Here is a 24756-nt window from a genome sequence, read left to right as displayed (position 1 = left end):
ACTGTCTGGGAGACCACACAGGGTCCATAAGGATAGGTTGGCAGTGTGTCCTGGAAGGATGGCACCCGTATTTAAATGGAAAAGCTTTTTTTTTTTTTTATAGTGACATAAAGCATTTTTACCATTGTATTTGTTCAATACATATAAAATAAGAGGCAGACGACATGGCCACCCTGTCTAGATGGTACCGTCAGAAAACAGGGCTTTGCTCTCGCTCCTCTGAGTCTGGTTGTTTAGCCACAGTCTCTGGCACATAGGATTGTTCTGATTATTCTCTTTGCTTTGGCTAATATGCATGAGGTAAAAACAATAACTTTCTGTCTTAAACGCAAATCTGTCATCTTCATTAGACCTAGCTATGGGAAAGAAGACAATCTATAAACATGGACGAGATGTTTCTTTCACGTGTGTGCAGTTCTGAGGCACAGTGAAGCCAAAGACAGGGAGGGCTCCGGAATTCTTGGGAGTACAGTTGTCTTGGAACAAGATAAACCTGGCTGCACCGGCCAGAAGAGGTTTCTGAGTCTAAGATCTCAGAGAGAGGCTGGCAGGAAACCCAGGGAACCCGGCCATGGCCAGGGCACAGTGGCCCAGCAAGTGTGGGTTCCTCCCCACTGTGATCCTTCCCACAAGAAGCTTCCTCCCGGTGTAATTTATACCCTCTGGCTCTTCTTTAACTCTGAGATCTCCAGCAAGGATGCTGCTTAGCGCCAAAGCCGCGGTGGTTCTTATGATGTGGTGCCTCTGGGAAGTAGGAGCAGAAGAGCATTTCACACAGGCACCAAGTGGCCAGATGGCAAGAGTTGAGCCACTCTGCATTTGGACCTCATGTGGTCCCCAGTGGATGCGAATCCTGATGTGTGAGACAGTTCGTTCGTGAGGTGCTGTCCTGTACTGCCCACATGTTGAACCACTCTGTTCTAACAGGAACGGTGGCACCCAAAGGTCACACACATCCGCACCAAACTAGGACCCTATTTTAGCTGCAGGGCAGCTTATGAGAATCAAACTCACCTTGCTAACCAAGCAATGGCCTGGTCTTTAAGTGCATCGTCTTGTTACCAAGGAAGACTTACACTAAGACTGCTCAGTCCACGTGCATGCAGAGGGCTAAGCAAGCAAGCAAAACATACAAAAATGTGGTATCAGCTCTGTTCTTGCTGCTTACCCACTGGTGCATGCACTTCCGCCCCAGACTCACAGCTTGGCAATTGCCGCCTCCCCAGTTTGGTGGCAACTGCTAGCCCATCCCTTGTCTCTTAATTGGACTAATGGTCTGTGTCTAGTTAGTCCCTATTTCCAGTCCTACTTGCTCAGGGTAAAACGATCTACTTTGACTTCTGCACAAAAGATCTCTGGCCAGGGAAACAAGGAGAAATTGGAATCGGCGCCCTCCTGTTCCTAAATCTAAATCCTGCACAGGCCCCACCTTCCCAATGGGAGGGCTGTGTCCTCTGTGCTGTCCACAGATTAGGAGAGCTTGACTCAAATTTTCTGATGCTCTGAATGTCGAGCTTGTATTTTTTTGTTTTTTGTTTTGTTTCTGGAGCTAGTGCCTTGTGATGTGATCTCCTCTTACAGTACTGAGCAGGACAGGAAGCACACCTGCCACTCAGCCCCTCAATCCCAAGGGGAATGGCCACCATTCTAGTGGGTGTTACTGTGTTACTGAACTGGGACATGGGATGAGCTCACTAAATGCATTTGAGGGTCATGCTATTTCCTGACAACAATGGATATCATGCACATTATCCAGCCGCGCGTCTAGAAACACGTACCTGGCCCATGCCTTCCAAGGACCCAGGAGATGCTGGCTATTCTGTGCTCGGTTAGCTCACCATTTATGTTACCCTTCTGTGGTTTAGAGTGGATGAAAAGACATAGCAAAGACTTCCTTACAGAAAAGATTTAGACAGAGTTTCGATTACTCATCTCAGAAAATAAAATCATAGTTATCTGACTGAACACACACACACACACACACACACACACACACACACAGGATGCATTCATACACCGTGCAAAATGGAGATGCAGACGGAGTGGACAGCCCATGGCCACACAGGAGCAGCTGGCCCTGCTGATTCTGCTCAGGTTGCTTGGAGACTCTCGGGGCATTGTGTTCTGAGTGCATGCAGAGCTCTCTCTCTCTCTCCCTCCCCCCTCTCTCTTTTTCTCTCCCTCTCTCTCTTTTCCAGGAACTCTGAGCCTAAACCACAGCCACTCTTCATTCCTGCTTCGTTCCACTGCCTGTCAAGCTTGCTTGGTGCTGAGAGAAGGAACACTCAATTGTCTACCAGCCTGATTCGTGCATCAGCTTCTACCCATCAGCACCTCTTCTGGATGCTGGAGAGAAGGAGGTTCCGGGTTTCATGGCTGTTCCCTGAGCCGGATGCTCCTCCCGATGATGTCTCTCTGCTTAGGTCCTTTTCAGGGGAGAAGCCTCTCGGGATAATGCTGAGCCGATTGCTCAAAAACCTGCTGGAGCGCTTCACTGGCATGTGGTAGCATATCTGGGTCCAGAACCTGGAACTAGGCTGGACTGATTTCAAGCCTCTCCACGTGACTGTAGGGAGAACCCGGAGAGCTTTTTTGACAAGATATGGGAGAGATTCTGGCACTTGGAAGGAACAGAACTTAATTAAAATTAGTTTCAATGTCTGATCAACCAAGGCAAGGTTCACGGCTGCTTGCAGTTCAAAGACACAAGGTCCATTGACATAGCTGGGACTCAGGATAAATATTCCTCTTCGGCTTTTCTTAATGATGCTCACAATGTCATCCGCATACACTGGAAACGAGTAAATTAAAAACTTTCAATAGATACTATTAAAACTTGAGTCACAACTACTTTGAACCTCCGAGAGATGCCTGACGGGTTTCTTCTAATTTGGATATTCTTGGGCAAAGAGATAAGGAGAAGAGTTTCCTCTGCTCCTTTCATTATCTCCACTCTGGACTGTTAAAGATACACACCAGTGCCCAGAGACTGTCCCCATATTCTGCCTCCCTAAATCACCATCTAAGCCACCTAAACCACGTTGGAGTATGCTGGGGGCATATGGTATATTCCAGGCTATTTGTGGATGTATCTGAGAGGGAAGGGTAGCAGGCCATCTGAGGCCTGGATGCCTCATGGGTGGCATTCAGCTGACTTGCCTGCTGCACTGTATGCTGAGAATTCGAAGAGTAGAATTCTAGAAGCTAGGAAGCCATCTGTTTGAGAGAGATTATTTCCCACAAAGTACATAGGAAAAGCCCCTTTGTTCTGAGGAGGGTCTTTCCAGAACCTTCTGTTATTTATTATTCTCCTGAAAACAGATGGTTGTGGAAGACAGGGTATGTCTCTGGAACATTCTTTTCTGTATTCCTGCCCAAGGTGATCTAAGCTAATAAAAATAAATAAATAGAGGAAGGAAGGAAGGAAGGAAGGAAGGAAAAAAGGAACCCAGAAGATCCCAGAGGCTGCATTTCACACAGGGGCATGATAGAAAAGGTTTTGAGCTACAGTGGTTACTCTTGGTGTTCTAATCGGTTTCGTGGCAGGCAAGACCTACCTCCTCCAGGGGTCACATCCCTTTCGAGCAAACACAGGGTGTATCCGTATTTGTTTTCTAGTACTTCAGGGAAAAGATTCAGGGCCAAGTGCTCCTCACTCGGTGAGCCGATGGCTTCACTCTCAGGAGAGCTCCGGTTTGCATAGGATATGAAGGCGTCAAACTCCTTCTTGTCTGAGGAAAAAGAACAATGCATTGCCAGCATCCTTTCCCTTAACTATTGTGGTATGTACAGATACTCAGAGCATATGCTAAATGGATGAGAAATAAGATTTGGGATCCTTACAAAAACAAATTACAAACAAAAGCAACAGATGAATCCATTTTAAAATCACACCACCGAGTGGTTTTGATTGTCCATATAAAACTCAATGATTAATTTATGCAGCGCCCCTGTGTCTTTGCTGGGGCTAGATCAAACAGCTGGGGCCTCTCGTGATTGCATTGAGTGTGATGGGGAGGGCGTCTTTCTTTGCATCTGCAGTGTTTCTGGCTCATTAGTTACACATCAAAGAGGAGTCTGCTCCATTAAAGCATGGTAATAACCAGAAAGCAAGTTCTGCTAAGACCAGAACCTCGTATTCAACCAAGAGATGACGGCACACTTAAAGCCATGCTCTAGCAAGTGACAGCGCAGTCAACAGCGGGCACATGCACAGTGGAGGTCCCACAAGGTGATAACGCACAGTTAATCCCTATATCCCAGTGATGCTGTTGCCATCACAATACTGCGGTGCATCACATCCTTCGAAGCACAGGGATGCTGGTGTGGTCCACAATATGTTGAACATACAGAAGCATAGCCGTCCAACTACACCCAGTATATCATGCTGGACAACATGTACCTGTGTGACTGGCCTCAACATCTATTGTGTTACACTTGCCCTCACTGTAGAATACATGCCCACTGCGAAACAGTGTTTAGTCTAAAACAGCCCCATATAACTGGTATCTATCAAGCCTCTTGATTGGACAATTTTTCTCTTTGGCTTAATTGAATGTTGGCTGTTTTGCTCATCATAAACCTGGGAATATTAGGGACAGATCTATACATGTATGTGGGGTCATAGACTCATACACACACTCTCCAGAGAGCCCACAGCCTGGATGTGGCAGGCTACACCATCTAGATTTATCCAAGTACAGTATATTTTGTTTCCACAAATCAAAGGCGCCTAAAGGATACATTTGTCATTAAGTGCCACGTGACAGCACTTGATCTGAATTTGTGAGTGTCAGGTGAGGTCAGGAGAGGCTCCCCGGCGGGCTGTCAAAGGTTGCATGAGGTAACGCGTATGCTTATTGGAGTCTCTGCCTCTTACCCCGCCCTCCCCTTATATTTGAGAAGCTACACTTAGAGAGATTGTTTGAGGTCCCTTGTGCAGGTTTCTTATGCTTCTGTCAGGCAGACGAGTTATGAGACTTGTTAAAGAAATGCCTAGAAAAGACAGAAGACCCCACGTTAACTCACAGGCTTTGGGAGAGAGCGCCTGGAGTTTATATTCCAGCCCGATTCTTAACCTCCACCCACAGTGTGGTTACAGGTAACTAGTGTCCTGGGCTGTGTGGGCAGTGCGCTTGCCCAGTGTGGATCCAATGAGAGGCCTTAGGGACTGTCAACCACTAGGAAAAACAAACATCAAGAGAGAGGCACAGAGCCGAAGTTCCAGAAGTTGCTTTGTGAGGTACTTCATTGCCCATATAGGAAGAAGAAGAAGACTTGGGAGTATGAGCTGAGGTAAATGCTAATGTGTTTACGTGTGTGACACACCGTGACAGCCTCTGTTCCTCTCATAGTCTTGTAAAAACAAAACAAAACAAAACAAAACAAAAAGGGTTTTCCTATAATGCAAAGAATAAAGTTATTTGGTAATGAAATTGTGCAATGTGGTGCTTGTGGTGATAGAGGGCCTGTTTATGTCCTCCTAACACTATTTCTTTCTAAACTAACTTTAGATGGTCACAATAAACTCTTGGGCGTTCATTTTACAGACAAACACCAGTCTGACCAGCAGAGGGCGCTAAATCACTGTGCCTGAAAACCCAATTCGGCCGGCCGGCAAATCGTTGCATAAAAAGTAAAATGACAAAGGACAAATTTGAATAATTCCCAGTCAACTGACCCTTCCTCATAAACTCTAGACTCCTGAGGTTAAAAAAATAAATGAACATTGCAGTGAAAGACGGGTGGTGTCACCTAGGGAAGATTGGTTAGACGTGTGTCCCATGCAAATAAGGAGGCTAAACACACAAAAATTCCGAAAACATTCTTTGTGTAAGAATTTCAAAGAATATTATCAATAATTAATCTAAAGAGAACTGTGACAGACACTTTTCTCCTTTTTTCTTAGTTTGGTTCTAGGTGATTCTTTCTGCTTTGTGTTATCAGGGGGTTGAACCTGGCACCTTTTTTTTTTACTTCCCTTTCTGGGGGATGTTTCTTCCTTCTGTAGAAGCCCCTCTCCTCTGGAGGAGCCTATCAATGAGAGAGTTGTCTTTGTCTGACACCCAGCAGGAAGTATTTCTGCTCCAGGCAGCAGAATCATTCACTGAAACTGTAAACAGGCCAACCTGAGGTTTTCTGCAGTATTCTGGTCTCATCTGACACTGGAGAGTATTGTGATCGTGGCTTGTGCCACAAATGGACAGAAGCTTCCTCAGTAATAAGGGGACTTGTATTTTGTGCAACTTCCCAATTATTTGGGACAAATACCTGGCCTGGAATGTCTTCTTTTCACATGACGATAACCCAGGTGATGGGATTTCCTAAAGCCAGACTACACAGATCTAAGACCAAGCAAGATTCAGCCATTTCTGGTGTTCTAATCTGAAGCTCACACTTCATCCTTCGCTGCCAAAGGGGGCTGTGAGAATGACAGGGAAGGCATGAGCTCCAGTCCTTCAGGGATACCCGGCGCCAACCGCACTAAGCTTCCATACACTACGGTGTCATTCTCAATGCATGCGGCAGCTAATCTCAGTGAGCTCACACACTGTCCCCTGCCTGCTGCTGTGACAGTCCCATTTTATGGATGAGAAACCTAAGACACAAGCTGTCGCTTGCTGTACTGCCTCAGATGGGTCAGCAGCAAGAATACCTTCAAGTCCCACGAATCCCACAAATGCCTTCTATAAGGTTCCTGGTAAGAAAAGTGAACTAGAGCTGTTTCTTCTTGGAAGAAGATCTCAAACCTGAGTGACAAGAAGCCCCACGCATCAGGCATTAGCTCCCCTTGACTTCCTCTCTTAACAGACTGCTCGGGTCAGCAGGAGGCTGAAACCAGACCAAAGACAGCACCAAGAAAAGAAAGCCGGTAGGTAGGAAGTAACATGTGTCTTGTCTTGACACTAAGTCAGAGAACAGCATGTTGGGTGATCTTACCCTTCAGAGTCTCGTCCTTGCTCCTGTAGGCTCGGTACAGCAGGACGATCTCAATCCAGTACCAGTAGAGAAAGGCAGCCGAGACCAGAATGCCCACCAGCGCCATGGCTGTGCCGAGGAGGATGTATACAAACACCACTGAGGGAAAGAGAACAGTTGAGAGAGCCCATCTGGACCAGCATGCCCCATCCTGCTGCGCATCCCTGCCGCTACCTTCATTTGTCTCGCATCCGGGATCATCTTGAGTCTGGATGGGACGGTCCACAATTAACTTTAGAGAGCCAAGGGGCATGGGAAGTTCCCGGTTGAGTGACCATCAATACTGAGCCATTTTACTTATGTTTGCACCTATGGATGTCTGCAGAGCTCATTTGGACCTCTCCCTTTGCCCGTTATAGATTATCATCTTGTATTATCATCCTCACGGGCATCTACACATTCCTAGCATGGGGATGACATCAGCCTCACTCGGCACCCTCTGTGATTCGTTCTATAAACAGGGGATCTACAGAGAACAGCCACTGTTACCAGACACTTACTGAGGGCCAAGCCTGAACATTGTCACTCGATGGCTCAAAGACATGTACGCGTGCTTGATCGTGCTACAATCATCCACTCACTGAGTGAATGAATTGAGACCAATCTCATCTCAGGACATCTGATCAACCGGCTCCTCGGTGGCCATTTCTACCAGCTGTTTTCTTGTTCTCGTAAGCCAGCAAAGGCAACAGACAAAGAGAGTGACATCTGAACACTGGCCCTGCCACAGTGGGTGTGGTAGGGTGGGGCTAGAGATTCTTGTAGGTACCAGTGAGGTGAATGAGTGAATTGAGTGTATAAGCGAATGAATGAATGAAGAGGGTAAATGAATGGGTGATGGAATGAATGAACTATGTGAGAGGCAGCGAGAGAGTTGAACAAACAGTGTCTTTAGGCACAGAAGTCAAGAAGCCAAGGTCAAAATCAGCAGTATGGCCATGGTCAAGGCCTTCAGTGAATTAGCATCGCTTCAGTGTCTGAAAAGCGATGGCTGCAAACGCCGCCTCTTCCCTTTGGGAAACTACCCTCCCTCTTTCGAAAAGAACAGCTCTCAATCTGTAGGAACAAAGTTCTAGGCTTACCCCCCTTCTTCTCCCTCAGCTGGATGGTCCGTGTTGTGTTCCCGACGGAGTTCTGGGCAAAGCAAACAAACTTGCTGCTAAGATTGCTTTGAGTGACTGTTGGCAGGACAACGGTATATTCAATGACTGTGCTCTTGAAATTAGATTCAGGGCTAGGAAAAGAGGAGAAAACATGGCATCCTCGCTCAGCAACATCAATTACCAATCACCCAGGTGAGCTGGGAAGACTGACAAAGCTGGTGGGAATTTATCAGAAGACAAGGAAGAGCCCCAGGAGATGGAGGAGGCTCTCGCTCTTGAGCAAGTGACAGACTCTGCTAAGGACTTACACTAAGGTCTAAGTAACTTGTGGCCCTCGTTTGAACTTTATTCTAAGAACTTCCCCCGGGAACATACAATACCAAGAATTTACGAATAATTGCAGTCTGTAAAGTGTTTGCTTCCAAAGCACGAGGCCAATCCCCAGAACCCACGGTAAAAAAAAATACATTTAACATGCATTTGTAAACCCAGCATCAGGAAAGGCAGAAATGAGTGGATCTTTGTAGCTTATGGATCTTTGGTGTGGGAAGTCCTTCTGTATATGTGTTGCTTTTATTGAATAGATAAATTAATGAATAAAGAAGCTGTTTCGGCCAGTGGCTTAGCAGAATAGAACTAGGCGGGGAAAACTAAACTGAATGGAAGGATGGGAGCTGCCAGCTGGAACCTTGCCAATAGGCCACGAGCCCCATGGTAAAATATAAAATAATAGAAATGGGTTATTTTAGATTATCCTTCTGTGAGTCTACAGTTAGTCCATGGATGTATCCTGCCTATCACACACTGTGACACACATGTGGCTTCTACTGCATCTGTCCCTTACAGTGACCTTGCAAGGTGAAGGTTTTCAGTCACAGAATATACACAGGGGACCAGGGTCCCCTTGTCACACCCTGGAAAGCAGATAGAGACCTGCAGGCAGGTAACTTGAGAACACGTCCTTGCCTCACGTGTGTTGCTCAGACTCTCACACAGTGTCAATTTAGGACCCCGTAACTTCCTCAGTGTTAGGGCTTCTTGCTAAATTCCAGTTTCATTAGGGAAATCTTTCCTTTACCCTTTATCTGTGGTTGTCAAAGCACACATTTATTCAGTGAGCAGTTATAAAGAACTAGAGGGAACTTTCTGTAGATGCTTATTTTGGGTCACTTGTGGAAATGGGAGGAGAACACATCTCCTAGTGACATATCTAACTGGTCATGACTGAACCCCAGCTCTTTCGCCTAGGAGTATAGACTTGTTTTACTGGACACTGGATAGCTTATATCTGAAGGTCTACAACTTCCCTTTCAACTGCTTAACCTCTCTCTCTCCCATAAAACTCCAGGTTTTGTGTTAGTCACAGATAACAATAAACAAAATCTAATCATCGTAAAGTGTTGTAGCCTGCTGTATTCGAAGACAGACATCTCCCTTTCAAGGCTCCCCCCCCAGCGGAAGCTGTATCACAAATTCTCCTTGGTCAGAATCCGTGTTATGGCGCCATTTCCTTAAGGTGCTGGATGAAGGCACAGTTGAAGATTGGGTGGGGGCAGGAACCACTCTCCCCCATTTGTTGAATGAGATACTTCTAGACAAGCATTCTGAGTGAGTGTATCCACCTACTAGCTTATCTTGGTTTTTATGGCAGTGACCTTTTAAACACCTTAATGAGCTGAGGATGTGAGCTAGTGATAGCATGCCTTCTCAGCACACTGGGTGTCCTGGCACCAAAAGAGAAAGAGAGGAAAGAAGGAAGGAAGGAAGGAAGGAAGGAAGGAAGGAAGGAAGGAAAGAAGGAAGGAAGGAAGGAAAGAAAGAAAAGGGAAGGGAAAGGAAAGGAAAGGAAAGGAAAGGAAAGGAAAGGAAAGGAAAGGAAAGAAAGCTTTGACTATGGTTCAGTGTGTAGAGTGCTGATCTAGCTAGCATCTAGCATGCATTACATCCCCAGCCTCACATATAGAGGGTGTGGTGGTGCATGTCTGTGATTCCAGCACTTGTGAAGTTCAAGTCGCTCCTCATCGATGTAGAGACTTTGAGACCAACTTGAAATACACAAGACCCTGTCCCAAAAAATTAAAAAAATAAGTTAAGTTAAATACATTCGAACATGGTCTAAGGGTGTTTTAAACCCTTATGAAAGCATCATGGTGTACTTAATACAGGCAAGATGCGCCCAACATAACTAAGTCATGTGGTCTTAGGAGGCCATTATTGTACATGGTTCCATCATTGACTAACTGCCATGCATACCTGGTTCACTTTATGGTCTCATCAGAAATGGAGTGCCTGCAGTTTTAAATTAATATGATAGATAAGAAATAAGAGATAATAGATGATAGATGGATGGATAGGGAGATGATTAATGGATAGACAGATGGATAGATAGATAGCATCTATGGCCTTTTCTTTTTACTGTTGTCTGAGGTTTTCTGTCCTACCTGGTTCCCACAATTGTTAAGTCCCAAAGAAATCATACAGAGGTCTACATTAGTTATAAACTGACTGGCTCATTAGCTCAGGCTTCTTATTAACTCTTATAACTTATATTAGCCCAATATTTTTGTCTGTTAGCCATGTGGCTCGGTACCTTATTCAGTGGGACAGTCACATCTTCACCACGTGGCTGGGATAGAACTGCTGAATAGGTCCCCTTCCCATAATTCTCCTGTTCTTGTTGCCCTTCCTGTCTGGTTGTCCCACCTATACTTCCTGCCTGGCAACTGGCCAATCAGCATTTATTTAAAATATAATTGACAGAATACAGAACACTGTCCCACACCATTTTACCACTACCATTAACTATCTGTCATAGCAATTTCTAGAGGGTTGAAAGCATCTAGTTTGGATTGCAATGACTATAGTTCACTAGCATTTTCTCACCATTCCTTCTTAGATCCTAGAATTTCCCGCTCCTGAGTAGATTCTTTGGCATACCACTTTATTACAGGTTGAGCGTCTTTTTGGAAGGCAAATTGTGCTCTGCAGGATAGGGTCAAAGACTTTCCTGAAAGTGCAGAGGTCGAGAGAACAGAGAGGCAGCATATCAGAACACTGGTATGACAGAATGACCAGAAGCTGCATCCGGATGCAGCCAGGTGCCAGGCAGTGGGATCAGGAATAGCCAAACATCAACACATTCCACTTAGCAACAGACTTCCTGTTATGGTTGTCCCTTGTGGCTAATCTGTGTATCCCAAATGTCCTTCACACGAGGATTTCACAATCACACCGCTGGGAGAAGTAGGAGCTCTGGGAACAACTCAGCCTTTGATATTAGTGACGAGAGGTCCGATCCATCCAAAAGATCAATTAGTAAACTAATTAACGTTTACACATGGCATAAACATGAGGTTACCATGAATGGAAAATCCTGAATAAAAAAAAAAAAAAAACCCTGCACATATCTTATGCAAAACCCTCTGCAAGGCCAGATAATGGACCTCAGTGATCCCAGAAAGGCTGGATCCTCCAGGTCCGCAGCCTCATCACAATGTGTCTTGGGCCTTTTTCCCTCCTTAGCAGTCATTCCTCGACCACCTCCTTCGCTGACTTAACGTCCTTATGGTTATTAGGATGTATTAGATTTCTTTAGAATGTCTTAGTTGAACAGACCACTGGCTTCCATCAACCACAATGCTAAACCTGTTCTGTGATGGCCCCTGAGCCTGTAGCTCAGGCCTCTTCCTGGTCTGTGACCTGGCATCCGATCTCTTCCCCAGTGGATTGGAAGAGTGTCTTTGTTTATTATTTTCTTTTTTTTTTCTGTTGCTGTGAAACTGTTTCCATGTTGGAACATGGACTTGGGGTAACCCAAATCTGTGTTCCAGGGTCACAGCCACTCATAACCTCTTGTCACCTTAGAGTTGAGGGCTGTGCTTTCCTGTCAGCATTACGGAAGCCTGCAGTGCAAGAAGGAAATTATAGATTCTCAGCTGGTCTTCTGCATACTGCACAATGGATGAGCCATGAGTGATCCTGGACCATCCTCCCTTGCCCACCACCCCTGTGAGAATTATCCTCCTTTTCCAGTTGACTTCTGGATGAACAGGGAATCCATTTGAGCTCCTCTTTGGACCTTAGTCTTTTCCCAGCTTCAGTGCCTTACACACACAGTTTGCCTGTATATTTTTAATGAATCGTTTTTCTTCTTTCCATTCTTACATTTTTCCCCCCTTGTCACTATTTCTAGCCCCAGAATGTGTCACTACCGCCACCTCCTGACCTTCTACTGTAATAACAATTTGTTTACCTTTTCTTTGCACAAAATGAAATCTTTCATTAGCATTTGAAACAGTAAATATTGCACTGAAATACGACGATTTCCTTTCAAATTTGCCTTCTCTCCTTGGCTGCGTGTAAAGGAGTAAGAGGCTGAATTTGAGGAAATAAAAGGCAATCAGATGAAAGTCAATTTCTCCTCTTCCCAAAAGAAGGCACCATTTTGGAATACATTTGAGCAAGAGATGCAGTGCTATAATTTTCTTGAGAAGTAGCCCAAGTATCATATTCATAAGGGTTAATGCTACCTTTGTTGTAAATTTATATGCATAACTCAAGTGGAATCATATACATATATATGCATATATGCATGCTGTTTTGTAAGAAAAATATAAAACCTGTTCATCTTGTTTAGTCCGCCAGTCACTTAGAATATATTTCATCCCTCTTTCTCAGTGGAAGATCAGCCCACGACAGTGAGGGACAGATCTAATAATGACTGGGGCACAGAAGGCGTAAGAAACTGTACGTGTTGACAGAACAAGCTGGGACCACGTCAAGGTTCACAGGCACAACTCTTGCTTGCAAGTCTAGTCACCCTTTCTGCCACACTTTGATCTAGTGCCTGAAACATGGGGTCATCCCGGTATGGTAATATTAGGCAACTTACCAAGCTCCGCTTCCAGAGTGTCCGTGATGGGATCCAGAATGTCTGGTTTCAGGTTGATGTCCTTAACTGCAAGATGAAAACAAAGATCTCCCTTTGCATTAGGATATCTGAAGGCTTGCTTGCTGAAGACTTGGGGGTATTAACTCTACATCAGTTTAAGTTTCTAATGCTCGGTTTATTTGTTCATTTTACCCTGAATGCATACATCTGGGAATTGAGATTGTCCCTTAGGAAGTTGTTTCTTCGGGGATGGAAGAATAGCTCCGGCAGTGTAGTGCTTGCCACACAAGCCCAAGGGCCTGAGTTTGATCCATGGAACCCACAAAGGAAGCCAAAAATTGGGCATGGTGCACATGTTTGTAGTTCTAGGCTAGATGAGGGAGAGCCAAATGGATAGCCAGGGCTCACTGCCAGCCTGGCCCACATAGCAAGTTACAGAAACTGTCAACAAACACCGATGGATTATACCTGAGATGTAAAACCCAAGTTTGTGTTCTGGCCTACACACACACACATACACACACACACACACACACACTTACATATTTACATTTGCACACACACAGCTCCCCGTACCCACACTTGAGACATAAGCCTGTGTCAATTACCAGATTTCTTCTTCTTGCCATCTGGCTGAGTCACCAGCCAAGAGGAACAACCTGCCCAAGGAACTGAGATTCAAAACTAGCCACCCACAACCTTAAACTTGTGGTTTAGTTTAGCATAAAAGGGCAGGTAGCCTCTGATTTTACTCGGCCCTTTTCTTTCCTGCCACAGAGTTTTAGAGATGCCCTCCTTGTTCTGCTTTCTTCTGAGGGAATCCTGTCTCCAGTGAAAGTGGCAGCCTGGACTGACAGCATCATGACGCTCACTTCTCATCGGCTTGTCATCAACCCCATCGCTCTTGTGCCATTGGCACCCACACTCCTCACCACATCCTCCTGCTGACGGCCTCGGCCTCCAAAGGCAGTTGCTAGCACACCATCAACTCCTCCCTTCCCCTGACAGCGGTGTGCATTCCGTGAAGATCTTGTTCATCCACTCTCTTCCCACATGTGGGAGATACCCCAGGGCTCAGTCCCAGGCCCCCTCTTCATATTCGGCCATTCTTACACTCCTGTGCCCAGCCCTGGTGTCTCCATCATTGACCTAATCGCCCCTCTTCATTGCAGCACTGTGAGTCAGGACCTTCCAAGTTAGCACTTACTGTCTTCGTTAGACCCCCTTCTTCTCCTTGGCCTTCCTGGTTATTAAGCGGTGCTAGCATTTACTGACTTACCTCCTCAGAAAACTACAATGGCTACTCTCTCTTTTTCCTGTTTGTTTGTAAAACACACCCTGTTCTGCTGATTCATGAACTCCACTGCCTCCTCCTCCTCCTGAGGTATCTTTCAATACCGCCTATCAAATTCACTGACTCCCACCCACCTCTACTTTGCCCTAAATCTGCAGAAGACGACTCAACCCTGCCTCTCATTGTTCATTTTTCCTGTTCCCCAGCCCTGAATTCTCACAGAGGCATCTCCAATATATGTCTAGATCCCCATCCCTTTCAGGTCATGCCCTTTGTTACATCCCTACTGGCGACTGCCTGAAGTAACGATGTCTTCTCTACCTCCATACCTCTCTAGAGATTATTACCTCTTCATGTTAGATCTAGCCTGGCCACAGCCTGCTCGCGATCCTTCCATGCATTGCAGTACTGGGTGGTCCCCTATTGTCTTTTGGCTAAAACTTCGAACTTGTCAGAAGTGGTTAACACACGCCTATGATGCCAGCACTAAGCAGGCAAAAGATCACAGGTTTGAGGCCAGCTTGGGCTACATGTAAATTAGAGGCTAATCTGGTTTATGTAGCAAGACTTGTTTAATGAGCAAGCAAACTGAAATCTCCACACATAATTGCTACGGGAGCTCCTTCTGCTCCTTCAGCCAATAGCCGTTGCGATACCAGCCCACTGGGGTGTGGTCTCTCTCTCTCTTTAAAAAGCAGCGGCAGCCTTCCACCCTCTCTCTCTCTCTTGCTCCAGCAACTAGACTCCTTTCCTGCCTGTCATGTAGGATGGTGTTCTGGAAGTTTTTCCCCCTCAAATAAATAACCCTTTGAATCCAAACTGGTGTGGGATTGTTTTGCGCTTTATCTGGCACCCAATGTGGGGCTGCCCTATCCAAAGGCCAAGACAATCTCTTTATTCAACCAATAAAAACAACATACAAACAGAAAAACCTCCTACACCATTTCCTCTTTTTTTTTTCTTTAATGGATCACATAATAAAGAATGAAATAAAAACTTGAAACTAGCTTAAAGTATGAAGTAGGTCCGGCTCTCAGGGTCCCACCCTCACCCTCACCTCATCCCCATCCCCACCTCATCCCCACTCCTATTCTATCCCCACCCCACCCGACCTCCATATTCTGATCAGTTCTCCCTCATCTGTATTCTCTTTTCTCATAATTCCTGGATGATTCCAGATGCTACCACCTCTGCCAGAATGGACAGCATTACCCCCTCTTCTCTTCCCAGTGGAGTTGAGTACCATTGTTTATTCTTCTCTTCCCAGGGGTCTTGCTTGGATTTGCTGTACCAAGTTTGGACCTGGTGGACCTTACTCTTGCCCGCTGCTCCTTCTCCTTCTACACTAGGTGATGCCCTCCTGCTTTCTGTCTCTCTGACCCCTAAAAGAGTCTGTTCTTAGGGGTCAGAGAACATGTCCGGGCACTAATCCTTAACCGAAAGTTACCACAAAAGCTTGCTGTCTATTCTGTGGGAATGTGGGAATCATTCAATGAGAAGGACAAGGCACAGGGACAGGCAAGACAGGAATGACTGACGTAGATGCAATGACCTTCAAGTGGGAGAGGGAAGTAAACTCCATCACTGAGAATTTAGGGAGTGGTGGATGACTGAGTGGAAGACTATTTACGCATCACTTGTTGGAGAAGGTGATGCTGGCATGGTCTGTACACGGAACTTCTCCTCTCTTACACAATAAAGTCATGGGAAGAGCAAGGACCAGGAGATAAGCAGAAGTCTTTCCATCTTAGTGTACTCCAACTGGACCGTGTCTTGCAGGAAGAAAACTGGATGTAAACTTCACTAATATTTTCACTGAGAATTGAGTCAGCTACCCTGTTGCTCTTTGGCACCAGCACAAATGACAGATTCTGTTATGCTTTGACCTTGGAAACCAAGACTGAATTATTTACAACTACCATTTTGTTGTGCTGTTGTTTGTAGACCTGGTATAAAAAAAATGACCCAAGGGAAGAGCTGTAGAAAACCCAGTCTAAGAGGGTAACAACTACAGGATGGGACATTTAACTTCCTTGTTAGTCAGCGAAGAGTAAATTAAGAGAAAAAACAAACAAACATCTGTCGAAACATCCCGTACCCCCTCCAATATTATTTAGGAATATTTAAAATATTCCTGGAAAGCGTCACCTTAGTCTGTGTTTAAGAGGCAAAAGACAGAATTGTATTTTATCAATGAATGCATACATGTGTGGGAAAAGCACAAAGCTTAAATGTAAAACATCTAGATCAGTGTTTCTCAAACTGTGGGTTGCGACCCCTTTAGGGTCAAATGACCCTTTCACAGGGGTCGCTTAAGACTATCGGAAAACACCAATATTCACATTATGATCTGTAATAGTAGTGAAATTATACTTATGAAGTATCAATGATTTTATAGTTGGGGGTCACGACAACACGAGGAACTATATTAAAGGGCCACAGCATTAGGATGATTGAGAACCACTGATCTTGTCTATAGTCTGTGGGCTCCTCATTGGAGAAGGATGGGGCACAGATCAAGCTGCAGCATCAAGGGTCCTTCTCTTTCATAAAACAACAAGATTTTAAACACGTGGAAATACATTAACACGCTTTAAGCAGGCACATGTATGTCTTCATGTTTCAAGTATGAACTACCTAATGCATACTTACATTATGAAATATCTAATGCATATTTAAATTGCAAGAAGACATCTGCGAGAAAGGGATAGCCCAACTTTTGAGAGCATGAACATGACCCAAACTGAACCTCTTTGTGGGATGCGGCCTCAGCTGAAGGAAACACTGGTGTTTCTTCAACTCAGAGCCCTTTTAAGGGTTGCCAGAGGCTGAACAAAGGGAAATCGTTATTTTCCTTCTCTAAACAGAAATAATTATTTAACCAAAGGAAGATGATTTTCACCGGTCAGTAAGAGTTCAGAAAAAAAAAAAAAAAAGAAAGACCTCACTTACCAATGGTTTTTACATGGACGACAGCTCGGACTGTCCAGGAGCTCACATTATCCGATTGAGGATAATCACACACATACAAGCCCTGGTTATGTGTATAAACATCTTCCAACTTAAGGATGCTGTTCTTATACTCATCCAGGAGTCTTCCATCCTAATCCAAAAGATAAGAATTAACTGCCTTTCTGAAACCTCAGAGTTTCAATTAACATTCATTCCACACTTAAGAAAATCTTCGCCAATTTGAAGCACGTAAAGGTCAGTCAGTCTGAAACATGGGTGTCCCATTGGATGAGGAGGCTATAAGCTGTGCTCTATCTGAGGTCACAGAAGAAGGATTTCCTGATGCTGTCAAGAAAGCTGACTCCAATCAGCTCACAGAGAGCTACTGACTTCGAGTTTCTTAGAGCGTAACTTGGCAGCCTGAGAGTGTTCTAGAATATCCAGTGTTCTCAGGAATGATGCCTGACTTAATTTTCACTAAATTATATGCACATGTGCTTGAGAATGGCAATGCGTGCGTGTGCACACATGTGAGTGCATGCACTTTGAGAAACTTGTAGGTTGTCAATAAAAGCAATATATAAATTATTCTCATTCAGAAAATTTAGTTTGACTATAAGAGCCAAGCATGGGGGCACACGCCTTTAATCCCAGCCCTCAGGAGGCAGAAGCAGGCGGATCTCTGAGCTCAAGACCAGCCCTGACTAGTCTACAGAGCGAGTTCCAGCGCAGCCAAGGTTACACAGGAAAACCCTGTCTCAAAAAGCAAAAACAAAGATTTATTTTGAGTATAAGAATAAATTGTAAGTAAAATACACTAAGTAAATAAACTGGATTTACATAAGAATTACAGAAAACAAATACAGAGAATGCTAAGATATCATTATTTGACTCTGAACTCAAACAAGAACCTGTCTCTTAGAATCCTTCAGTGACCGTATGTGCCCTTCGGATGACGTGTGTAGTCCTCGAAGACTGGCCTGGTCTCGTTCTCTGCTAGGGCCCCTTTATACCCCGTCTTACCCCGAGGGTCATGCTCTATTGGATCCCTGCCTTTGCAAGTCCTCCGCAGCTTCCCCCAGAGCACAGGCTGCGGCTCCTGCCACAGCTCCACCAGGGCTCAGCTTTGGGGAACAAAATCATTACTAGCTCCCAGGAGAATTGCCGCTTCACACATCCCGGATCTTGTCGGCAAACAGCCGCTACAGGCACTGCCTTTTTCCAAAGTATGAGATGTGGCATATCCTCCTCTATAGCTGGTGAGTGAGTGGAGGCATGGTTTACAGGTGGCTAACAAATCCTGGGTACATGGAAAGGAATAAACACGGGCCCCTTCTCTGGGCAGACTCTGAGCCTCCTGGCCCCCGAATCTCGGGCCTTTCCGTCACACCGTAAAGAGTGCCCAGGGGACTCTTGTTAGCTAATCTCAGCCCACATGAAACAGAGCTGCTTCCTCGAGTCTTTGCAGAGCTATGAAGAATACAGAGGGACCACGTAGATGCAACGGCCACTTTAGGAGGAGGTGAAGCGTAAAGTGAAAACACAGACATGGGGCTTGAGACCAAAGTGGGCTCTGAACCTGTTTGCTCTTTATTGCTCCAGTGAACCAGCTTGGCTAAGGCTGTGTGAATTTAGGAAGGCACCATGCAGGAAAGGTTCCAAACAGGAGAACTGTGTGATAGGGACATTTTGAGAAAGATGCCTAGCAGCTGGTTGTGAAGCTCATGGAGTCTGAAGGACAGACTGTTTCAAACCACCTTCCTGTCACCAAGGGTTCTGGCACAGTAGGGGTCAGTCACTATCTGCGGAAGAATGGGTCATCACTGCCCTGACTCCAGCAGCCTAACTCATATATGACGTTTCTGTAGTTTATGACCTTCTAGCTTCCTATGAATCCCCAAAGCAGATCTCTGACAGTTATAATCAAAGAAAAGAGGTAGCAGAAATGATGAGGTGGTGATAATCTGTTCTCTACATAGACTGCAAAATTCTCTCAGACGTGATAATCTATGCTTATCAGTAGATGGCAAACCTTCCAGACACCATTGCCTCACACATCGGGCCATCTGCAGTGACCTCCATTTTTTTTTTCTCTCAGCTCTCCCAAAGGGCCAAACATTCCTGCTGCCTCCTGGGTGAAGGGCACACCACCTCCCCTCAGGAACCATTAGGAATGGACACCTCACTTCATCTTTGCAGACTGATGGCTCGTTCTTCAGAAGCTAGAGTATTGTCTGTGGTGTCGCCCCCTTAGTAAAGCGCTCACTTAAACAACAATTTGTCTCTCTTGAGCCACCTCTCCTCTTCCTCCCCATGTGAACTATCACTGGTCCAAAGGAGTCTCTGACTTGGGATTTGATTGGATTTTATTTCTTTCATTTTACAAACAAGGAGAGAAATACTCCAGAGTTTAAAGGAAAGCCAGCATGAGAATGCCTAGTGAATGAGAGAACTGGATATCAAACATAATTTTTCTGACTAAGAGTTTCATTTATTGATCGAGGAATTTCCCCTCCACTGGTCTTCACACAGGTAGAAGCAGGAATTCCCCCCACTCTCCCCCACACACCTCCAAGTGTCTGGGCCAGTTCCTGGGGCCCAACAAAGAACTTCCCCTAAGGTGTCAAAGAGCCTGAGTGGGCCACACTGGTCGTTGAGAGTAACTACAAGACAGGATGGAGAGCCGGGGCAAGAGGCAGAGACAGCTCAAATTATTTATCAGATGATGGCAAAAATCAAGAACACTCCAGCTAGAAGTGAAGCTAAGAAGGAGGAAAGTCCAGAGATAAAACTCTAGATAATCCAGTAAGATCATACAAAGAACAGAATGTAGAGTGTGGGCATGAAGTAAATCTGCTGAGAAGCTGGTGGAGCGAGGACACAGAGCTCCATCACTAAGAACTTAGTCAACCCACGGAGGAGCGTGGAAGGTAGCCGAGTAGACATCTTCCTCATTTTATAGATGGCCATCATGGCTTGGTGTGTGTCATCAAAATCTTTGTGAAACAGGACTCACTAGAAATGTCAAAGAAATTGGGGTGGAGGGGATGTATGAAGAGAGATAGGGAACACACCAGATTATTCAATCGCAAGCAAGCCTAGCAGGAAAAAGGCAGAGGCGACCGCCCAGAGGGTATGGTGTGATGCTCAGGGGTGAGACATTAGAAAAGAAAAACACAGAGGAGGAGCAGCCACAGTGTGATCTGTGGCAAGAGTCAGAGTCCCATAAAGAACAAGCGGGAAACCTGAAGGCACTAACACAGATGTTTAGGGGGCATGTAAGGGGGAAGCAAAGTCATTCTTAGTAAGAGGGCAGTAGCTGTGGTCTTGTAATGTACTATCCGGAGGTTTTACTAGCAGGCATCTCAGCACTAGGGAGCACCCCAAAACTGTAGGATTCTCTAGGAGTGGTGATCCCTAAAGTCAGGCAACCCTGGAGTGTTCTCACCTGGGCTTCCTCCACCTGAATCTACGATTTTAGTCTGTTTTCCTCGATGAGCTTCAAATGGTTCCTCATCATTAACTCATAATCACGTCTGGACTCGAGCACATCATATCTTCCCTACCTATGAGTGAATCCGTTTTCACTTTCTACAAGTTGATAAATATCACAAGTATATTTCAAGCCAGGAAAATCTAAACTATTAGGACTGTCTCTTTAACTAGTCCCTATCAAAGCGTTTGATTATTCCCCTTATTCTGTAAAAATATCCCCACCTTCTTTCGATTCCTATTGCTAGTTCTGTGGTTCAGAAGACACACAAGGAAAGTTCAAACATGTCCGCAGGGCCCCAGTTCCCCTACCTCATGAGCACCCAAAGTTTTAATTTCCTATCCAGTAGAGTTTAGACCACGCAAGAACTCTGTGTCTCTCACACTGAGCAATTCATTAATCCTTCGCTGAATGGACTTCTTGCTGTTTTGTTACAATGATACTCCTTCTTAGTGAATACCATCATACAATCTCTTGCTTCAGTCCCCTGACAATGCTAAACTTATTCTTCAATCCTGTGGAATTCTTCTACTATATACTAGGAGGTTAATAAACCAGAAAATTTTAGGGGTGGGTCTGGTGTCAGCACCCAGCCAAAGTATTGAGTAAGTTATTAAACATGTTTTGTGAGCATATGGGAAGGAGGTAATGGTTAATATCAGCCAGCTTGTGTTTACCAACTACCACCTCATGAAAGTCATCTCATGTTCCTGTGTAATTGAAGACTTAGATTAGAGAAGCTCAAGGGACGGCACTAGGCAAATTCTATCTTCACTCTAGAGTGTAATTTGGAAAACACTTTCATGATCTCCCTGTTAAACAAAAAGATACTTAAGAGCCAGATGATAGGACACGTGGGTGCCTTTTCAGATAATTGAACAGTAGTACCCCCATGCGATGACAATCCGTAGCCAACAGGATGGCTCCAGAAACCACAGCCGAGAACTCTATCCTGCAGGCTTGCTCAGCAGTTTTACGGGGTCTTAAGAATCACATCCCACCCCCCCACACACACACATCTACACACACACACATCTACACACACACACATCTACACACACACACATCTACACACACATCTACACACACACATCTACACACACATATCTACACACACACACATCTACACACACATATCTACACACACACATATCTGCACACACACACATCTACACACACATCTACACACACACACATCTACACACACACATATCTGCACACACACACACACACACACACATCTGCACACACTTTCTTTAACCTTGCAGGTTTTACTTATATTATTACAGTTTAGGATTCTGTGTTTTTAAGGGATTTCTGTATGTGCCGGTATGTGTGTGTCTGCATTTGTATGTGTTTCTAGTAATTTTTCTTAGGCTCTTTTTTTTTCCTGTTCATTGTTTCATCTTATTCTGTTTTGCTTGTTTTGGTTTTATAGTTGCCAGGTTGTTTTCTAATTAGAGAGAGAAAGAAAAGGGTGTTTATGTGGGTGGATGGTGAGGTGGGAAGGACCTGGGAGGAGCTGGGCAGGAGGAAATCACAATCAGCAAATATTGTGCATGAAAAATGATTTTTAAATAAAAATTAAAATTATAAAAAACAATTAACATGCCCATGTTTATGTTATCTATGGGCTTCAAAACTGTAAACGTGCTAACTAGCACACTTGGGTTATAAAATTATAAAATCAAAATTCCAATTTCTTAGCACACAGAATGACGAGCAAAAACCCATGTTTTAGAATTTAACAGGAGTGTGCGTGACGTTAGGCACATGAGTTAGAAACTCTAATCCTAGACACACAATTGAGAATGCCCCTCAAATTGCCTGGTGGTAGTTCTTAGGATAAAGGCTGACATGCCATCCTAGCTTGATGGACCCACCCAGTAGGGTTATTGAAAAGCGGAAGGGACCTTGCTGGAGGAGGTATGCCACAGATAGGGCTCTGATGGGTGAGCATTCGTGTGTGGGCAAGCATAACAGCACAGTGAAAACGTGGAACGCGCTAGCTGCGTGTGCTTACTGGTTTCCTCCACGCCATCATAAACTTTCTCTTGTGCCCTTTCCCTTAGCACTCCCTCATTCCCACAAACTTTGCACGAGCAACTTGTCGCACACGTGGTATCTTACTGGGCTTTCCTTGCCATGCTCCCCTCCGAAAACTACTCTACTCCTCTGCTTCTTTTAAACCGTCTTCAAGACTTGATGGTAGGTAGCTCCCTGCCTCTTCCTCCCCAATGCCCATTACTCTTTATGACACATAAATGAATGACCTGAGCAGAATTCACAGATGCCTGTTTATACCCTCCCACAAGTATGACCCCACCCACATGCTGGACTTGTCCCCTGCTATTGATCCAAAGGGTGACTCTATCGATCTGAATAGCAAACTGTACTCTCCGTAGGCTCAAAAGCACTTTAGAATGTAGGTCTCTCATATACGCACAGACCGGTTTTTATGGAGCTCTGGGCCTCAAGCCATCTAACTCATGTTTCTGTAAAGAGTCTAATATAGAGACAAATGCCACAAAACAGCGCTTTTACACCAGCTATAGAAAATCCATTCATACCTGGTACCAGGTCATCTCTGAACTCTGGACATCACTTTGGCAGCTGAGACTGGGGCAATAAATGGAGCCAGTGCTACCAAGAAATAGGTATTGTGTGTGCTCAGCTGGGTTCCCACAGGATACATTTCTCTGAGGCTTAAGTTCTAAGATGGTCTTGACACAACAAGCCATATCCTGGGGGTGCCTAGGAGACAGAGAAGGTCCTGTCAGTGCTTGTCTAGGTAACAGAGACTTTGAGGATATTTCTAGACTGGAATGCCTCTGAGACATACCTAAGCCTGGGTCTACAGATAAATGACCCTGCATTGTTTATCTGTGGGGCCGATAGCCGCAGCATGCCTTGCCTCTCGTGAGAAGAGGTTCTGTGGATCTCCTCTAATGGACCTCCACGCCGAGGCTGCTTGTACCACTGGACATCAGATTGGTTCTGATTTCCACTGCAAGGTATGTGGGCGGGGCCTTGGGTTGGTGGCAGTTGATTTATATGGGAGAATTGTGACTTCGGAAGCTCTGGTAAATCACAAAATAGGACTAACTCCTCTGCACCCTTCACAGGATATATCCACAGAAGTCTTTTGGTGACGCAAGCTAAAAAATGACAGTAAATGAAACAACACAAAGAAGCATGTTAGAAGGCAGACTTCCCATTGATATTTACAAAGAGACCCAGTATAACAAAGGACTAAGCTCTATCTTGTGTACCATGCCAATTTCATAGAAGAAAATGGCTCATGTTCTGATTCGCTCCCAACAGGCTTCTGTCTTAAATCCCTGTGGGTGACCAGAGGAACAGTCATAAACTCTTCCTCAGATGTCCCCACTGAACGCCCCGTTGTGGTCACTGGGATCCCCCAGCTGCATGTGGCATCTGCTGGAAGCAGTCCCGACCAGAAACGTTTCCTCCTACTCTCTTTAACAGTGAGAAGATGTTGAGTACTCATAGTTCAGGCTGCTGATGTAACAGATTATCTGGGACTTTAGACTGTGACCACAAGACTCACAGGGTTAACAGGCAAAGCAAAACCCCCTACCTGAATGATCAAATCCCGTGGTCTGCTCTCCTGCAACAAAGCAAAGAAACAGCCAGCCCAGAGAGAGCATGATGCTCCTCTGCTCCTGTCATGGCTTCAGTGACTTCTCATTGCCAGCGTGGAGTATGCAGAGACTCGGGGCTCTTTCTCGGGCATCCTCTTCACTTATGAAATGGGAAATGGAGAAATCAAAACCTGTGACCAAACCTCAAGTCACACAGGAAACCCTGAAAGGGCACATCCCACCCAAACAGCCTTGGGAAGCCCATAACCTGAGTGGGTATTTTCAGGGGCATAAAACAGCTTCCTCATGTGTCACCTCAAGCTCACTCAAAGGATGAACACATCACATGCAGGGTCCCCTGAGGGCCTCACATCCAGGGTCCCCTGAGAGCCTCACATGGGCCCTGGAGTATCATCTAATACTATTTCTTTTTATGGAAT

At 45.1% G+C, this 24756-nt stretch overlaps 1 protein-coding gene across 1 annotated transcript; it reads right to left on the bottom strand.

Annotated features, from left to right (window-relative positions):
* LOC119823270 (interleukin 18 receptor accessory protein) lies at window positions 1-24450 on the bottom strand. Its single transcript, XM_038343185.1, has 10 exons — window positions 24313-24450; window positions 23554-23869; window positions 23282-23465; window positions 17219-17369; window positions 12973-13038; window positions 10965-11088; window positions 8061-8212; window positions 6940-7077; window positions 3558-3731; window positions 1-2791 (listed from the first exon to the last, which is right to left on the bottom strand). The coding sequence occupies exons 1-10, from the start codon at window positions 24380-24382 to the stop codon at window positions 2328-2330; spliced, it is 1839 nt and encodes a 612-aa protein (XP_038199113.1). The 5' UTR covers window positions 24383-24450; the 3' UTR covers window positions 1-2327.
* Between the last annotated feature and the right edge of the window lie 306 nt (window positions 24451-24756).

Source organism: Arvicola amphibius, chromosome 9, assembly GCF_903992535.2.
Source record: "Arvicola amphibius chromosome 9, mArvAmp1.2, whole genome shotgun sequence".
Classification (NCBI taxonomy): Eukaryota; Metazoa; Chordata; class Mammalia; order Rodentia; family Cricetidae; genus Arvicola; species Arvicola amphibius.
Note: the sequence above shows the minus strand (reverse complement) of the source record. Positions and strands in the feature narration are given on the sequence as shown.